This window comes from Mytilus galloprovincialis, chromosome 13, assembly GCF_965363235.1.
Source record: "Mytilus galloprovincialis chromosome 13, xbMytGall1.hap1.1, whole genome shotgun sequence".
Taxonomy (NCBI): Eukaryota; Metazoa; Mollusca; class Bivalvia; order Mytilida; family Mytilidae; genus Mytilus; species Mytilus galloprovincialis.
The window spans coordinates 41,352,505-41,372,544 of record NC_134850.1 but is presented as its reverse complement, the minus strand read 5'-3'; the positions used below and the strand labels follow the sequence as shown (position 1 = coordinate 41,372,544).

Sequence of the window (20,040 nt, the reverse complement as noted above, 5' to 3'; positions counted from 1 at the left end):
TTTAAGCACCAAATCATGAAAAATGATATTAAAGTCCATTCCACATTTTACAGCATGCCTTATATTACTTTAAGCATTTCCAGATTATAAAGGCAATACAACAAGAGTCTTCAGATTACAGTTAACTATTATTCTAAAATGTTTTTGACAATACATGTACTAGAACACATCTCTAAGTTGACTGTTTGTCTATTTCTTATGTATGCATTAAGTTAAATTATGTCCCCTTACATAATCAAATTGCCTTTATTTTGCTTTTCACTGTCAGAAAATCTTAACAATTAATGGCATTTGCATGGAAAATGAATAAACCATTAAATCATGCTTATATAACATTATAATTTCATTCTTTGTCAAAAATAATGTCTTGTCAATGTAAAGCAACCCCTATTGCTATCTCTATTTCAGCCAAATATGAGGGCTAAATGAATAAGTAAGGACCCCTTAACCACTTAATGGTTCCAAAAATGCTCCTACTGGTGTCATGATACCTCAGAACTACAAATAAAACCCGAAGAAAACTAGTATAGTTGTACTTGTGTTGAAAAAAATAAGAAATTATGCAATTTATTTATTTCGGTGGAAATAATAGGATGTACATGCAATCAAAGAATGTCGCGTCTCAAATTCCAGTGGTTGCACATGTGTCAGACACTGCGAAAAGTTAAACCGAGCCTATATAATTAAAAATGCATTGAAAGTTACATAAAAACAATGAAGTCCTACTTTTTAGGTAAATTTTTACATTATTACCAACAGATCAGGTAAAATTTGCTGAATCAGCAATTTTTACTCTCAGGGTGGAATTTAAGGCTTGTTTTTATCATAGTTGCCCTAAATCAAATTTTTATTGATAAACTTACAAATTGCATAGGTAAAAAAATTTCTTTTATTGATTTAGTGTAAAAATATATATCCCCCTTAAGGTGGCACGGTAGTATTTCCTGGCCCATAGGGGTTATGATAGCCTTTTTAAAATTTTCACCACTTTCTAACACTGCAAAAAATTCTACATTCACAGTTAACTGAAGTACTTTCATTTTACTATTTAGAAATGAATTTGAATATGTATCATGACCGTTTACTTTTTTTGCTATATTTAAATACCTAAGGCCACTAGTGTTTTTAGGTCTTTTATGGTGCAGTGAATACAAAATTAAAAAAAATTCTCAAAAATTCATTTTCATCTGTATGTAAAATTATTTCATATTTTTCTACACCTGATTCATCCCTCAGTTTGGGAAAGTATGTTCAGTTGATACTGTATTTTTTGTCCAATCACACTGTTTAGATACATTAACCTAAGTAGGGTACACAAAAGAGCAACCTAAATTCTGGAATGCAAATACTACCGTGCCACCTTAACCAAGACATAACAAACCTGAAACCAGTCATGACACCTATGATGCATAGACTTCTTACTTTTGAACATAGTACAATAAAGAATACTTGTCTGCACTCATTTCTTACCAAAAAAAAATGAAAGATTACAACCCTACCCCATCTGGCAGATTTTCACTTTTTTTTTTATCTTACCATTTTAACCTAAGGAGTGCACAAAACCCAAATAGATGATGTTTCAACAAAACACAGAAGTCAAACATGGTGATTCAGGAGGAATTATTGGATTGCCAACTCTATTTATGGTTAATCTGACTAAAAGAAACAGTTTAAGCACCAAATCATGAAAAATGATATTAAAGTCCATTCCACATTTTACAGCATGCCTTATATTACTTTAAGCATTTCCAGATTATAAAGGCAATACAACAAGAGTCTTCAGATTACAGTTAACTATTATTCTAAAATGTTTTTGACAATACATGTACTAGAACACATCTCTAAGTTGACTGTTTGTCTATTTCTTATGTATGCATTAAGTTAAATTATGTCCCCTTACATAATCAAATTGCCTTTATTTTGCTTTTCACTGTCAGAAAATCTTAACAATTAATGGCATTTGCATGGAAAATGAATAAACCATTAAATCATGCTTATATAACATTATAATTTCATTCTTTGTCAAAAATAATGTCTTGTCAATGTAAAGCAACCCCTATTGCTATCTCTATTTCAGCCAAATATGAGGGCTAAATGAATAAGTAAGGACCCCTTAACCACTTAATGGTTCCAAAAATGCTCCTACTGGTGTCATGATACCTCAGAACTACAAATAAAACCCGAAGAAAACTAGTATAGTTGTACTTGTGTTGAAAAAAATAAGAAATTATGCAATTTATTTATTTCGGTGGAAATAATAGGATGTACATGCAATCAAAGAATGTCGCGTCTCAAATTCCAGTGGTTGCACATGTGTCAGACACTGCGAAAAGTTAAACCGAGCCTATATAATTAAAAATGCATTGAAAGTTACATAAAAACAATGAAGTCCTACTTTTTAGGTAAATTTTTACATTATTACCAACAGATCAGGTAAAATTTGCTGAATCAGCAATTTTTACTCTCAGGGTGGAATTTAAGGCTTGTTTTTATCATAGTTGCCCTAAATCAAATTTTTATTGATAAACTTACAAATTGCATAGGTAAAAAAATTTCTTTTATTGATTTAGTGTAAAAATATATATCCCCCTTAAGGTGGCACGGTAGTATTTCCTGGCCCATAGGGGTTATGATAGCCTTTTTAAAATTTTCACCACTTTCTAACACTGCAAAAAATTCTACATTCACAGTTAACTGAAGTACTTTCATTTTACTATTTAGAAATGAATTTGAATATGTATCATGACCGTTTACTTTTTTTGCTATATTTAAATACCTAAGGCCACTAGTGTTTTTAGGTCTTTTATGGTGCAGTGAATACAAAATTAAAAAAAATTCTCAAAAATTCATTTTCATCTGTATGTAAAATTATTTCATATTTTTCTACACCTGATTCATCCCTCAGTTTGGGAAAGTATGTTCAGTTGATACTGTATTTTTTGTCCAATCACACTGTTTAGATACATTAACCTAAGTAGGGTACACAAAAGAGCAACCTAAATTCTGGAATGCAAATACTACCGTGCCACCTTAACCAAGACATAACAAACCTGAAACCAGTCATGACACCTATGATGCATAGACTTCTTACTTTTGAACATAGTACAATAAAGAATACTTGTCTGCACTCATTTCTTACCAAAAAAAAATGAAAGATTACAACCCTACCCCATCTGGCAGATTTTCACTTTTTTTTTTATCTTACCATTTTAACCTAAGGAGTGCACAAAACCCAAATAGATGATGTTTCAACAAAACACAGAAGTCAAACATGGTGATTCAGGAGGAATTATTGGATTGCCAACTCTATTTATGGTTAATCTGACTAAAAGAAACAGTTTAAGCACCAAATCATGAAAAATGATATTAAAGTCCATTCCACATTTTACAGCATGCCTTATATTACTTTAAGCATTTCCAGATTATAAAGGCAATACAACAAGAGTCTTCAGATTACAGTTAACTATTATTCTAAAATGTTTTTGACAATACATGTACTAGAACACATCTCTAAGTTGACTGTTTGTCTATTTCTTATGTATGCATTAAGTTAAATTATGTCCCCTTACATAATCAAATTGCCTTTATTTTGCTTTTCACTGTCAGAAAATCTTAACAATTAATGGCATTTGCATGGAAAATGAATAAACCATTAAATCATGCTTATATAACATTATAATTTCATTCTTTGTCAAAAATAATGTCTTGTCAATGTAAAGCAACCCCTATTGCTATCTCTATTTCAGCCAAATATGAGGGCTAAATGAATAAGTAAGGACCCCTTAACCACTTAATGGTTCCAAAAATGCTCCTACTGGTGTCATGATACCTCAGAACTACAAATAAAACCCGAAGAAAACTAGTATAGTTGTACTTGTGTTGAAAAAAATAAGAAATTATGCAATTTATTTATTTCGGTGGAAATAATAGGATGTACATGCAATCAAAGAATGTCGCGTCTCAAATTCCAGTGGTTGCACATGTGTCAGACACTGCGAAAAGTTAAACCGAGCCTATATAATTAAAAATGCATTGAAAGTTACATAAAAACAATGAAGTCCTACTTTTTAGGTAAATTTTTACATTATTACCAACAGATCAGGTAAAATTTGCTGAATCAGCAATTTTTACTCTCAGGGTGGAATTTAAGGCTTGTTTTTATCATAGTTGCCCTAAATCAAATTTTTATTGATAAACTTACAAATTGCATAGGTAAAAAAATTTCTTTTATTGATTTAGTGTAAAAATATATATCCCCCTTAAGGTGGCACGGTAGTATTTCCTGGCCCATAGGGGTTATGATAGCCTTTTTAAAATTTTCACCACTTTCTAACACTGCAAAAAATTCTACATTCACAGTTAACTGAAGTACTTTCATTTTACTATTTAGAAATGAATTTGAATATGTATCATGACCGTTTACTTTTTTTGCTATATTTAAATACCTAAGGCCACTAGTGTTTTTAGGTCTTTTATGGTGCAGTGAATACAAAATTAAAAAAAATTCTCAAAAATTCATTTTCATCTGTATGTAAAATTATTTCATATTTTTCTACACCTGATTCATCCCTCAGTTTGGGAAAGTATGTTCAGTTGATACTGTATTTTTTGTCCAATCACACTGTTTAGATACATTAACCTAAGTAGGGTACACAAAAGAGCAACCTAAATTCTGGAATGCAAATACTACCGTGCCACCTTAACCAAGACATAACAAACCTGAAACCAGTCATGACACCTATGATGCATAGACTTCTTACTTTTGAACATAGTACAATAAAGAATACTTGTCTGCACTCATTTCTTACCAAAAAAAAATGAAAGATTACAACCCTACCCCATCTGGCAGATTTTCACTTTTTTTTTTATCTTACCATTTTAACCTAAGGAGTGCACAAAACCCAAATAGATGATGTTTCAACAAAACACAGAAGTCAAACATGGTGATTCAGGAGGAATTATTGGATTGCCAACTCTATTTATGGTTAATCTGACTAAAAGAAACAGTTTAAGCACCAAATCATGAAAAATGATATTAAAGTCCATTCCACATTTTACAGCATGCCTTATATTACTTTAAGCATTTCCAGATTATAAAGGCAATACAACAAGAGTCTTCAGATTACAGTTAACTATTATTCTAAAATGTTTTTGACAATACATGTACTAGAACACATCTCTAAGTTGACTGTTTGTCTATTTCTTATGTATGCATTAAGTTAAATTATGTCCCCTTACATAATCAAATTGCCTTTATTTTGCTTTTCACTGTCAGAAAATCTTAACAATTAATGGCATTTGCATGGAAAATGAATAAACCATTAAATCATGCTTATATAACATTATAATTTCATTCTTTGTCAAAAATAATGTCTTGTCAATGTAAAGCAACCCCTATTGCTATCTCTATTTCAGCCAAATATGAGGGCTAAATGAATAAGTAAGGACCCCTTAACCACTTAATGGTTCCAAAAATGCTCCTACTGGTGTCATGATACCTCAGAACTACAAATAAAACCCGAAGAAAACTAGTATAGTTGTACTTGTGTTGAAAAAAATAAGAAATTATGCAATTTATTTATTTCGGTGGAAATAATAGGATGTACATGCAATCAAAGAATGTCGCGTCTCAAATTCCAGTGGTTGCACATGTGTCAGACACTGCGAAAAGTTAAACCGAGCCTATATAATTAAAAATGCATTGAAAGTTACATAAAAACAATGAAGTCCTACTTTTTAGGTAAATTTTTACATTATTACCAACAGATCAGGTAAAATTTGCTGAATCAGCAATTTTTACTCTCAGGGTGGAATTTAAGGCTTGTTTTTATCATAGTTGCCCTAAATCAAATTTTTATTGATAAACTTACAAATTGCATAGGTAAAAAAATTTCTTTTATTGATTTAGTGTAAAAATATATATCCCCCTTAAGGTGGCACGGTAGTATTTCCTGGCCCATAGGGGTTATGATAGCCTTTTTAAAATTTTCACCACTTTCTAACACTGCAAAAAATTCTACATTCACAGTTAACTGAAGTACTTTCATTTTACTATTTAGAAATGAATTTGAATATGTATCATGACCGTTTACTTTTTTTGCTATATTTAAATACCTAAGGCCACTAGTGTTTTTAGGTCTTTTATGGTGCAGTGAATACAAAATTAAAAAAAATTCTCAAAAATTCATTTTCATCTGTATGTAAAATTATTTCATATTTTTCTACACCTGATTCATCCCTCAGTTTGGGAAAGTATGTTCAGTTGATACTGTATTTTTTGTCCAATCACACTGTTTAGATACATTAACCTAAGTAGGGTACACAAAAGAGCAACCTAAATTCTGGAATGCAAATACTACCGTGCCACCTTAACCAAGACATAACAAACCTGAAACCAGTCATGACACCTATGATGCATAGACTTCTTACTTTTGAACATAGTACAATAAAGAATACTTGTCTGCACTCATTTCTTACCAAAAAAAAATGAAAGATTACAACCCTACCCCATCTGGCAGATTTTCACTTTTTTTTTTATCTTACCATTTTAACCTAAGGAGTGCACAAAACCCAAATAGATGATGTTTCAACAAAACACAGAAGTCAAACATGGTGATTCAGGAGGAATTATTGGATTGCCAACTCTATTTATGGTTAATCTGACTAAAAGAAACAGTTTAAGCACCAAATCATGAAAAATGATATTAAAGTCCATTCCACATTTTACAGCATGCCTTATATTACTTTAAGCATTTCCAGATTATAAAGGCAATACAACAAGAGTCTTCAGATTACAGTTAACTATTATTCTAAAATGTTTTTGACAATACATGTACTAGAACACATCTCTAAGTTGACTGTTTGTCTATTTCTTATGTATGCATTAAGTTAAATTATGTCCCCTTACATAATCAAATTGCCTTTATTTTGCTTTTCACTGTCAGAAAATCTTAACAATTAATGGCATTTGCATGGAAAATGAATAAACCATTAAATCATGCTTATATAACATTATAATTTCATTCTTTGTCAAAAATAATGTCTTGTCAATGTAAAGCAACCCCTATTGCTATCTCTATTTCAGCCAAATATGAGGGCTAAATGAATAAGTAAGGACCCCTTAACCACTTAATGGTTCCAAAAATGCTCCTACTGGTGTCATGATACCTCAGAACTACAAATAAAACCCGAAGAAAACTAGTATAGTTGTACTTGTGTTGAAAAAAATAAGAAATTATGCAATTTATTTATTTCGGTGGAAATAATAGGATGTACATGCAATCAAAGAATGTCGCGTCTCAAATTCCAGTGGTTGCACATGTGTCAGACACTGCGAAAAGTTAAACCGAGCCTATATAATTAAAAATGCATTGAAAGTTACATAAAAACAATGAAGTCCTACTTTTTAGGTAAATTTTTACATTATTACCAACAGATCAGGTAAAATTTGCTGAATCAGCAATTTTTACTCTCAGGGTGGAATTTAAGGCTTGTTTTTATCATAGTTGCCCTAAATCAAATTTTTATTGATAAACTTACAAATTGCATAGGTAAAAAAATTTCTTTTATTGATTTAGTGTAAAAATATATATCCCCCTTAAGGTGGCACGGTAGTATTTCCTGGCCCATAGGGGTTATGATAGCCTTTTTAAAATTTTCACCACTTTCTAACACTGCAAAAAATTCTACATTCACAGTTAACTGAAGTACTTTCATTTTACTATTTAGAAATGAATTTGAATATGTATCATGACCGTTTACTTTTTTTGCTATATTTAAATACCTAAGGCCACTAGTGTTTTTAGGTCTTTTATGGTGCAGTGAATACAAAATTAAAAAAAATTCTCAAAAATTCATTTTCATCTGTATGTAAAATTATTTCATATTTTTCTACACCTGATTCATCCCTCAGTTTGGGAAAGTATGTTCAGTTGATACTGTATTTTTTGTCCAATCACACTGTTTAGATACATTAACCTAAGTAGGGTACACAAAAGAGCAACCTAAATTCTGGAATGCAAATACTACCGTGCCACCATATATATGTCTCTGCTTTGAAACATTCCAACCTGAGATTCCAACATACTAACCACACTGATGTCATAGAGTGACACGCTTTGCCCACGCTTTGTTTCGTTTTGCAAAAACAATTTCATAATTTAGTTTAGCATCATAAACACAAGAAGAGGAGGCAGTTTCAAATTTGTTTCAAGTTCTTCTGCAGAAACACATGTACAACACAGTAGAGATCAGTCGAAGAAGATTATATTGATATTTTTTCTGTAATATATCTACCTCACACATAATTGGTACTTTTATATTTGTGCATTTCCATTGAAGTACGATGCGCTAACGTCATGTATGACATGTATGAAGGGTTAATTTGCTGATTTATCACCCCACCCCACATTTTTTTGCCGACTGAGACCCAAACAAGTCTACAAAGAAAAATCTGTTTTTGAATCATTGAATAGTTTCTGGTTAGTCGTCCCCTAAACAACTTTGCATTCAAGTTATCTCCCATAAACCAGTTGCCAATTTTGGAACTTGTTGTCATGTTGAATTGACAAACAGCCAGTTTACTGTGCAAATTTTGGTAACAATAGGCAGTTCATCTACACATTATCAGGAGGTATCATCCCAGTCTTATGGAAAATTTCCTTACAATTCAGTTTGTCATTTCAATTTACATTTATTTACTGAGAAGTGTTAAGGCCGCGTCACATTTTTCATCTTTGCCAATCAAGTAATCATGGAAATTCTTCATTTTCATGCTTACAAGAATAACATAGTTATAGTTTGCAAACCTGCCATATCAAATGATATGTTTGGTTAGCAATTTGTAAATACATAAAATACCTTTACACCATCAATTTGTATGTACGGCCTCATTACTGTTGTTAAATTTAAAATGTATTTTTTTAAAAATGAATTTCACTAGATAATAATTATGAAATTGACATCATTACAAAATTTGCTGTCTGGCATAGTATACACCAATGAGACAAAAACAAACCAACAAAAAAACCCCATACTTTATATTAAAGGAATTTAATAGAGGCCAATTATGTATATGTTTTTTTATGCTAGCTTACATGAATCTGGGAGATTACAAAGTATATCATGACTTATAATTTCTCTACCTTGAGTCTGTTTGAAGTTTTAAAGTTTATAAATGAAGAGATGAAAACCAATTGATGAATTAATTTAATTGTTGTTTGCAACCCTCTCCTTCCCCTCCCCCTACAAATAAAAACTACCTTGAGCATGTATGTGAGCTGATTGTCCTAGAGTAAAACAAAACAGCTTTAAACAGTAGCCAGTAATTCTTATTGCTTTTATTTTAAGGTTCTCTTTTGAGATAACACCTGAAGGAAAAATATTGAGGGTGTACCATCCAGAAGAAAGTGATGATTTTGTCTTGGCATCGAAGAAAGGATTTGCCGCTCTTCTGTCATCAAGACTTCATGAAGAAGGAGAAGTAATTATTATTATTTATAAACATTACATATTTTTTACACTCTTTGACCTTGTCAAGAAGCTTTAAATTAAAATGCTTTATCTTATAGTTATAAATCTATGCCACATATACCTGATATTCTTACTTAGACAAGTCTAAGATTCCTGTGCTTGAAATTTAAGCTAATCTCATCTTCTTTCTTGATGAATTTCTAGTCAGTCTTTACACTATTAATCGGATGCATTCATTATAACTTTTTAAAGTAGATATAAGTTGAAACCTTATTTTCTTTATAATTTCAAGATTTATGTAGTTTTATGCATATCAATCCTGATCTTGATTTTTTTTAATTTCATTTTGAAATATTTGAATATGCAATTGTATTATGTATTTACAGATCTCTGGGAGTTCATCACATGATGGTTTTACTTACCAAACACAAGAACTTGGCCATGAAGGTAAATAATAATAACCTTAAACTCAACAATGTTCTGTAATTAGATATTGATGGATACATTCATCATTTTACTACCAGTTTTGATGCACAAAGGCTGATTTATTCTACTGATATTGAAGGTGCATACAAAGGCTCTAGATGGACAATTTCAAGTCAGGATGTGCCATTTCATGAACCCAATGAGTCAGGGAACACACCCTTATCATGCTAGCTAAGTCCTGTCATCATTAATACCACCTTTTAACCGTCAAAAACAATTAGAAAACCTGCCTCTTGCTGATCTTTTCATAAAAAAATGACTTCCATCAGCATACTTTTGTTTGACATAATTGGTTAAAAACTGTAGAGAATCATAAATAGTTTTCCCTTTTTTTTTGAAAGTACCATGAAATATTCACTGACTTATTTTTTTATATTGTTATGTTTTATTTATAGGACCTCATAATGCTACTTATACTGTTAAACAGACAAGTACAGGGCTGCAGTTCACTAAAGTACGACACGAAGCATTGGTTAAAAACGCAGGTGGAAAATATAAAAAGGTAAGTATAATTGCCATACTGAGATAATCATACTTTAGCTTTATAGGCCCCAACGCATTACATATACTGTTCCCATGTCCACACTTAAAAAAAAATTAAGGTGAGTAGATATAGGAAAAAGTCACATTTGGAGACATGGTATGAAAATAAAAAATCTTTGCCACAACTTCATTTGTTCAAAAACAGTAGTTGGGGAAAAAGGTCAACAACTGCTGATAATGTATCTATTCTTTTTGCACTATGTCAATGGTTTTTATTTGTTAAACTATACTTACAGACCTCAAATACTAGTAATAGTGTTCACTTCAAATAATTGAATCTCTTGAGTTAGAAATGTCTAATCTTCAACCACATATCGTCTGAACAAAGTGTTCTGGTGGTATTAATTAAAAATATATCAAAAAATTCAACAAGGAAGTTGTAGGATTAACCTGAAATATAATTATTTCGTAATTAGTTGCATTTTGCTATAGTTTGATGGTCTCCCTCGAATTCAAATAGCATTGTCAAGGTTTGACCGCTATTCATTTACTATGTAACTAATATCACTTGGATTATCAATGGTTTAGTGTTCCTAATGTATAAGTAAAGTCACCTTGTGAGCATCTTCTCAACACAGGAATACAATTTGTATGAACACAAGTCTTATTAATTCAAAGTGAAGTACTTTCCACAACCTTCAAGATATTGGTGCCGTGACCAGGATCCTGGAAGAGGGTAAAACAGCATCTTGTTTTTGACAATTATAGCATTAGGTTTAGCAATCTAATATAGGGAAAAAGGGTAAGACTATCTTGATCCTGACATCATAAGCTTTAAACAAATCTTAATTGAATAAGTATTTTTGTTGTCACAGGTTATGCATTACCATAAGGACCTTGAAGTTATACACAGTGTCTTAATTGAAGAAGATTTCATATCACCTACTAGACCGTCTGGAAAGTAAGTAGTTTTAAATTAATTAAAGGATCTAATAAGTTTGATAATGAACTGAATTATAATGGTATTGATTTATTTATTTTTGTGACTTTAGTTTTATGAGTAAAATTAAAATACAGATTTAACATTTTCCATACTAGCCTGGGCTGATAATCCTATATTCCCAAATCAGGATATTCTAGCAAAGAAACTGACATGGATTTAGGGGTGAAATACATACTTGAATGCCAAAAAACATTGAATTTTCCATAAACGGTCTTATAAGATTTGCTCTCCACTGGTTTATATATGTCCATGAAATCCACGAAAAATGTTACTTTACAAATATTAATGAATTGAATGAGTGTCATTCTGAAATTGATTGAGTAATTTATCATTGGAAATTAAACAAATAATCAAATCAAACTAGTGAATATGTATGGTTAATCATACATATTTCTCACATAGAAAATAACAAAAAATAAGTATGGAATTTATTTTCTCTTTCAGATTTGATGCATTGCATGGAATGAGGAAAATAAAAGCTGTCAATGAATTCAGTTCCATGGGTATGTATTGAACGTAAAAACTAAATATCAGACACACTAAAAAATTATAGTTGAATTGAAATTATTTGGTTCAGTTTACACATTATTACCTTGCTAAAGTTTTTTTTATGCATATATATTTAAGATATAAGCACACTTAATCTCTTGTGTTTAAATATTCCTTCATGAGCCCATATATTCAATTTTGCAGATATATTTTCATCAAAGTTTTCATCTTTCAAGAAAAATCTACAAAATATAGAAAAAAAAACCCTATAATTTCAATTTGAAAAAAAAACCTGCCTGGCAAAAAAAATGTGAAAAGGGAGTTCATTGTATATTTAAGGTAGATAGGGTGTCTTCCTCCATTTTGGATTTTGAAATACCAGAAAACAAGGTCTAGATTTTTGATAAAATGTGCAAATTTTGAGATTAGTAGGTAATTCATGTGTAAGATTTTTCATTATAATATAGAAAATGCCATGTTTTATCATATTTAGGGTTGTATTTTACCAAAAAACAAATACTTTTGTTTGATTCATTTTTTTCAAACTTTGCAAAATAAGGGGAGACAACTCAAATGCAAGGGCAGATAATTCAGATAGTGTTACTTTTACAATAGAATGTGTTAGGAATTTACCCATGTTATTATGTAGCAAGAAAGCGAGTCCGGTGACCCCATTTTTTCTTCTTCTTATCTGAAAGAATATTATTGGAGCTATCTTCTCATATTTTATCTCAAAATTCTATGGTTTAATTTTTCGTTTATGACCGAAAATTGGGTTTTCCATGCATAATCTATACAAAATCTGACAATTTTGCACAACCTGTAGTGTGGAAATAAGTCTGGTGACCCATTCTTTTTATTAATGTTCTTAAACAAGCAGGATATAAACTACATTTTGGCAAATTATTAAGAAATTCTATGGATTATAATTTAGACACCCCATCTACCTTAACTTACTTTAATAATGCATATACATATATGTTGCCATAAGCTTTATGAATATTAAACCTTCCTATAAACCATATTGCTTAACTTTCTTAAAATTCATTTTAATTTCTATTGGTTTAAAGACACTTGTTCATCATTCATTTATAATAAGAGTTAAGTAGTATTTAAAAAAGAATGAAAAATAAAACTATCCGTACATACATTAACTTCAGTTAATAAGCAAAATTCTTGATATATGTAAATAATTTTATATTTTAGAATTTCCTGAGATGAAAGCCATCAGTAAAGGAAGTCTATCCTATCTGACAAGAAGGTTTGAAAGAGATGCTGTCACTAAACCAATGCTGGGATTAGAAGAATCAACAATCCATGTAACCAAGGTCAGAAACATTACATTGTACATCAGGCTTATTTAACAAAATATATTTGACAAGATCTCCAACAATACATGTAACCAAGGTCAGAAAATTTACATTGTACATTAGGCTTATTTAACAAAATATATTTGACAAGATCTCCAACAATACATGTAACCAAGGTCAGAAACTTATATTGTACATCAGGCTTATTTAACAAAATATATTTGACAAAATCTACTACAATCCATGTAACCAAGGTCAGAAAATCTACATTGTATATTTGGCTTATTTAACAAAATACATTATATGAACTTTGAATTTTTCAATAAACTAAGGATTTTATACCCTAGGTAATTTTATACCCTAGGTAGGAATAAAATTCCCTGAGCTTTATTTGGCAATTTTTTTTAGGAATTTTGGGTCCTCAATGCTCTACAATTTTGTACTTTATTTGGGCCTTTTTAAAACTTTTTTGATTCTAGCATCACTGATGAGTCTCTCCTATACAAAACGTGTGTCTGGCTTACAATATTGATCCTGGTAAAGTACCAATTAAACTTGTCATAGATAACAGGATTAAATTTTTTAAGCCAGACTCTTATTACTAGCTCTTTATCATTTGAGACTTAAGATGGTTAATGAATTTGACAAAGATGACCAACACTTAATTATATAATTGGACACAAATACGGAGATAACCATAAACATTTGGTATAATCACATGATAATTAGCAGAAATAAACAAATCATTCTAATTTTAAAAAAAAATCAGCTCCCATGGTCTAATATTTAAGTTTCATCATCCATGTACTTTTTTTTCAGATGACAAGAAAAATGCCTATGCTGGACAGGGCTAAAGCTTGGCAGTATATCAAAGGGAATATAACCTGCATGTGGACACAGCCAGAAAATGGTAAATATATCATAATGACAGAAAAATTATGCTAAATATCATTTAAACTTAAAAATAATAATTTTTGTTTCTATTCAATGATTTGTCAATTGTTTAGATGTTCTATGAAGAGGGGAGTAAAGGGGGGTATCTGCATGGAAACGAGAAATAAAATTGCCATTTTAAGATGAACAAACAATTTAAAAATTTTTGCACCTTGATCTTTTTACTGATTTCACAAAAATATGGTGAATAACGAACCTTTTTCACGGCTTCACGTGAAGTAAGAATGGCAAAACATGTTGAACGAAAATAACCCTTCACAACCCTCTATGAATGATACAGAACCCTATAAGCATTGGCTTTTTCCAAATTTGACCTCACTGATGAACAATGACCATCACAAATGTATAAATAAGCCCTTAGGGAAGTGTGGGTTTAATTATATTTTATATAGTGAACCATTTTCTCTCAAGGTAAGATATCAGTTACTACACCTTCAACAATTCAAGGCTTACATGTCAGTCATTACACCTCAAACAGATTAAATGTAAAAACGTTGTTCTATATATTTACAGGTCGTACATTGGAAGCAAATGCTTGTTTTTTCAAGATAGTAGATGTTCTGAAAGCAATACCAGAGGATGAACTAACGAAGCTTGCAAACTATTATTTCGTAGAACTGAAATCAGAGTAAGTCAGACACCCATTTAAGTTTAATTGTATTGCGACATAGAGATAGCAATGTAAATTTTAAGGTTATTAAAAATTCATTAGCTTAGAATACTTTTACTCCAAAATATTACGGTGCTGAAGAATTGAAAACAAGTTTTGGGAAATTTTCCTGTGCAATACTGATTGTATAGTGTTAATTAACAGGAATAGTATTTAAATTACAAACAGAGGTAATGACTTTTTACATAATAAAAAATCCATTTAAGAATGATACTGAGAATTTTCCTTATCAATGGAAGGTTGGTTCTATTGAAACATTTCCCTTAATTTTTTAAATATTTTTTTTCAGTCGTTCAAGATATGTAGGAGCAATGAACATCATGTTGGATGCCTTTGGAGTCATCTATACAAACTTCAGTGAGAACCTCCTGGCAGATTATATTCTAAAGAGTCCTGATCCTAAGCCTACACTTATTTTAAGGCTGCTGACTCACATTGTAGGAAAAGACAACCCACCACATGATGTATGTATTGTACTAACACAAAAGTTTTTTTCCCCAAGAACGGTTTAAAGACCGTTTAATTAGTTTATTATTTCATGAAATTTAAATAAATTATATGTGTTATGTTATACCTTGTATTTCTATTGCTATTTTGAACACTTTGTTTTGTTTGACAGTTTTTGATACTGTAGATTAGTTTATTTTTGTGGGTATCAATTTGCTTGGATGAAGTAAACATTAATATTGTATTAAGGTGGTACCCAACACTTTCACTAAAATTAATTTGGCTCGTTTAATTTTTATAAAATTTTGACAAAGTATTTACTTTGACCTTTAAACAAAAATATAAAAATTTGAAAATTTTTAAACCAACCGTTTTGTCAGAAAAATTACACTGGTTATATAGCAATTTGACAAACACTAAAGTTGATCATTGAGAAGCTTAATATTCCCTTAACAACACAATGTAATTAAAACGTTTAGTTGATTTTACAGAGTTATCTCCCTGTAGTGTTAGGTACCACCTTAAATAAACATTGTATGTTTGTGGATATTTGATTTAGTGATTTTACAAAAGTCTGTATACTGCCTATAGGAAAATTTGAATTGTTCACGTGTACCCACAAAGACAAAAAAAAAAATATCCCACAAATAATGATGAATCCATTTTATACTAGAAGTGATTAAGAGATATAAATATTGAATAGAAACCTGTCTTTTATCTATATTGACCTGTACATTTCCTTTATTTTTTTGTGTTGTTTAATTGCTGTCTCATTGACATATATCATAAATATTATTTTATTCATTTTAACAAAATATAAACTTTTGTTTGATTCTTTCTAATTCCAGAATATGATAGCTGCAATGGAGGACCTTGTATTTAACAAAGATAACCATCCAGAAGAGATGTATAAAGAGGATCTTCATGAAAGGGTATTACTCTGTCTCGGTTCAGTGTCACACAAGTTAACAAAAGCTGGACGGGAAGAGGAGGCCATCAAAATAACTGTACGAGTTCATCAATGGCTAGGAATACATGGTAATATCTTTGTTTTGTGTTTTTAAACCTCTCCACTTGTTTTTGATTAAATGCAAGAAATGATAATTCCTTAAATTCTTTTCATATAAACCATCCCATTCAGAGGATGCCCTTTCCTTAGGGATTAAACTGATTTAATCTGATTTGATTTTTTTCACATAAATATTGTATATTTTATTAGATCCGTTTGAATACAGAAAGAAAAGAGCAATTCAGAGCGAACAGGAACAAATAGACTATGACCATTGGAGAGTGATTCTGTTAGAAACACTAGGAAATGCCAGAATGGATTTCTCTTTTGAATATATTGTATCACATATCAACTCAACTAACTCACCTTGGATCAAAAGAGCTGGAGTTCATGCTCTAAGGAAATATGAACATGAAATGGTGAGTTATTTGTAGATAACATACTGAAAGGCTGTAAATGTTATAATCAGACAGCAGCCTTATTTTGTACATACACGGTAATTGGCATAAACTTAGCTTAATGGTCAGGAAAATGTTGAAAAACATGAATATTTTCATAAATTATACCTTTCATTTGTTCCAATGTCACATTTTTTTTCTATGAAGACTATGTTTGAATTATTTCAAGTCTTAGTAATCACTAACAATGAATTTCAGTTGCTTCCCTTTTTGAAACATAAAAAAGTAGAAAAAAAAACCTCCATTCATGGACATATAAAATTCTTTATGTCATTACCTTGGCATCCAAAAAAATTTAATTAAAAATTGTTGATAATAAGTCTTTACACTTTTGTTTCAGGCTGCTGATGAGATGTATAAAGCTGCCATGTATGACGAGAATGATGAAGTTCGTTATGAGGCTTTATTACAGTATCAGGCCCATCCTCAAGCTAGGATTATCACACCTCTAAAAGCGTAAGTTTAAGAAATAAGAGGGTCTTCCACAACTGGGAAAGTTGGGGTGTCTTCCTTCATCTTATATTTTGAAATAGCAGATAACAATTGGTCTAGATCTTAAATGAAATGTGCAGATTTCGAGAGGAGTGTGTAATTCATGTGCAAGACTTTTCATGATAATATAGAAAATTATGTGTTTTATCATATTTACAAAAAACAGAATTTTTTTGTTTGGTTCATTTTTTTCAACTTTGCCATAGAAGGGTAGATAACTCAAATGTATGGGGAGATAACTCAGATAAAGTAACTTATAATAGAATGTGTTGTGAATTTACCTATTTCATTATGTAGCAAGAAAACGAGACTAGACTAGTGACCCCATTTTTTTTTAATTTTCAGAAAGCATATTGTTAGAGCTATCCTCTCATATTTTATCTTAAAATTCTATGGTGTAGTTTTTTTAATCACATGAAATAGAATTTTCCATGCATAATCTGTACAAAATCTGATATGAAAAAAAGTCCGATGATCCATACTCTTCATTATACCTTTGAAAAAAGCATGATATAAACTACATTTTGAGGAATTATTAAAAAACTGTATAGTTTTTAATTTAGACTCCCCATCTACATTAAAACCAAAAGTGCCTATAACTATGACAAATCTGTTCAAACCTAAATATATAAATTCAGTTTTTATTAATTTTTTATGTTTTTATCCAGACGAGAAGAGGTTAATGGAACTGGTATTATTGATCCCTATGAGTCTGGAATTACAGAAATAGCACCTCAACGCAGAGAAAAACGATCCTTGGGTTTTCTAGAAAAGTTCCCTAAGATAGACTTTAGACTCGAGGCCCCAAGTGTTGATTGGAGAAAAATGTTAGGATCTGAATCTATAGGTGCTGCATTTGGTATTATCATGTATAACATGCTGGATCTGAAAATTGGTAAGTTGTCTCTATTTTGATTCTGCCTAGAAACAAAAGTAATTAGACACATCTTTGTTAAAAACATCTGATACTGCAGAGATCACATACCCTTAGAAAGTATAGTTTTTATTCTGCCTAGAAATATAGCGATTACATACCTCTTTGTTTAAAGACCTGGCACTGCAGAGATAACATACCTGTATTTGACACTTGAAGTTGAGGTCAGAGTTCAGCTAAAATTTGTGTATTTTATATATATATCAATGTAATATTTTTTGTAGAGCCCTTAAGCGGTCATTTGAGAATAAATGTTCACGATGAGGCCTATGCCAGAGTACTCCTTGGAATTTTGGACTTCAACTTGGACTTCTTTTTAGCCAGACTTTGTTTTAAAGGAGGCACCCAGTACAATCTGAATATTTTACAAGTATGTTGGATGAAAAAAACAAATCTTTTGAAGGTTTATCAGACACTGTCAGATAAATTGTTTTTTTTTCTAAGTAAACAAATTGTGTATTTATATATTTATGACATGTAGTTATAAATATTTTGACAGGAATTGTTTTAAATTGAAATGCATAAGATGATTTTTAGCTCACCTGGCCGAAAGGCCAAGTGAGCTTTTCTCATCACTTGGCGTCCGGCGTCCGGCGTCTGGCGTCGTCATCCGTTTTCGTCGTCCTGCGTTTACTTTTACAAAAATCTTCTCCTCTGAAACTACGTGGCCAAATTTAACCAAACTTGGCCACAATCATCATTGGGGTATCTAGTTTTAAAAATGTGTCCGGTGCCCCGCCCAACCAACCAAGATGGCCGTCATGGCTAAAAATAGAACATAGCCATAGGGGTAAAATGCAGTTTTTGGCTTATAACTCAAAAACCAAAGCATTTAGAGCAAATCTGACATTGTGGTAATATTGTTCATCAGGTCAAGATCTATCTGCCCTGAAATTTTCAGATGAATCGGACATTTCGTTGTTGGGTTGCTGCCCCTAAAATGGTAATTTTAAGGAAATTTTGCTGTTTTTGGTTATTATCTTGAACATTATTATAGATAGAGATAAACTGTAAACAGCAATAATGTTCAGCAAAGTAAGATCTACAAGTAAGTCAACATGACCAAAATGGTCAGTTGACCACTTTTGGAGTTATTGCCCTTTTTAGTCAATTTTTAACCATTTTTCGTAAATCTTAATAATCTTTTAGAAAAATCTTCTCCTCTGAAACTACTTGGCCAAATTTAACCAAACTTGGCCATAATCATCATTGGGGTATCTAGTTTAAAAAATGTGTCCGGTGCCCCGCCCAACCAACCAAGATGGCCGCCATGGCTAAAAATAGAACATAGGGGTAAAATGCAGTTTTTGGCTTATAACTCAAAAACCAAAGCATTTAGAGCAAATCTGACAGGTGATAAACTTGTTCATTAGGTCAAAATCTATCTGCCCTGAAATTTTCAGATGAATCGGACATTCCGTTGTTGGGTTGCTGCCCCTGAAATGGTAATTTTAAGGAAATTTTGCTGTTTTTGTTATTATCTTGAATATTATTATAGATAGAGATAAACTGTAAACAGCAATAATGTACCCGATTTTAAAATGTTCAGAATAACAATTATCAGCTTATGTTATACATACATGTAGGTATAAGTCTTGACTTGTCAAGGATATTTTATTGCTATTTTACTTTTAGGAAAATGACATGAAGAAGATAGCTGAATTAGCCACTAAGTTTGACAAGAAAGTGAAAGAGATTGTTGATGCCATTGAAACAGGAGTGAGGTTGTTTAAAGACCTGATTGGTGGTAAAATTAGCATCAAAGACATTGTGAATGAATTCATAGATGCCTTGAAGGAGTTACCTGGCAAGGTATATATTCCAAATGGAGTTA

General features: G+C 31.1%; 1 protein-coding gene across 1 annotated transcript in view; it reads left to right on the top strand.

The window, feature by feature from the left end:
- The window catches only part of LOC143056305 (uncharacterized), a 313,066-nt gene that overhangs the window by 135,487 nt on the left and 157,539 nt on the right, over positions 1–20,040 (top strand). The window contains exons 4-18 of the mRNA XM_076229390.1: positions 9,349–9,481; positions 9,858–9,918; positions 10,353–10,459; positions 11,316–11,401; positions 11,888–11,946; positions 13,139–13,260; positions 14,062–14,152; positions 14,710–14,824; positions 15,156–15,330; positions 16,162–16,351; positions 16,533–16,741; positions 17,121–17,236; positions 17,941–18,167; positions 18,431–18,576; positions 19,842–20,018. Of these exons, the coding sequence (XP_076085505.1) occupies positions 9,349–9,481; positions 9,858–9,918; positions 10,353–10,459; positions 11,316–11,401; positions 11,888–11,946; positions 13,139–13,260; positions 14,062–14,152; positions 14,710–14,824; positions 15,156–15,330; positions 16,162–16,351; positions 16,533–16,741; positions 17,121–17,236; positions 17,941–18,167; positions 18,431–18,576; positions 19,842–20,018 (2,014 nt within the window). The remainder of the gene's footprint in view (positions 1–9,348; positions 9,482–9,857; positions 9,919–10,352; positions 10,460–11,315; positions 11,402–11,887; positions 11,947–13,138; positions 13,261–14,061; positions 14,153–14,709; positions 14,825–15,155; positions 15,331–16,161; positions 16,352–16,532; positions 16,742–17,120; positions 17,237–17,940; positions 18,168–18,430; positions 18,577–19,841; positions 20,019–20,040) is intronic.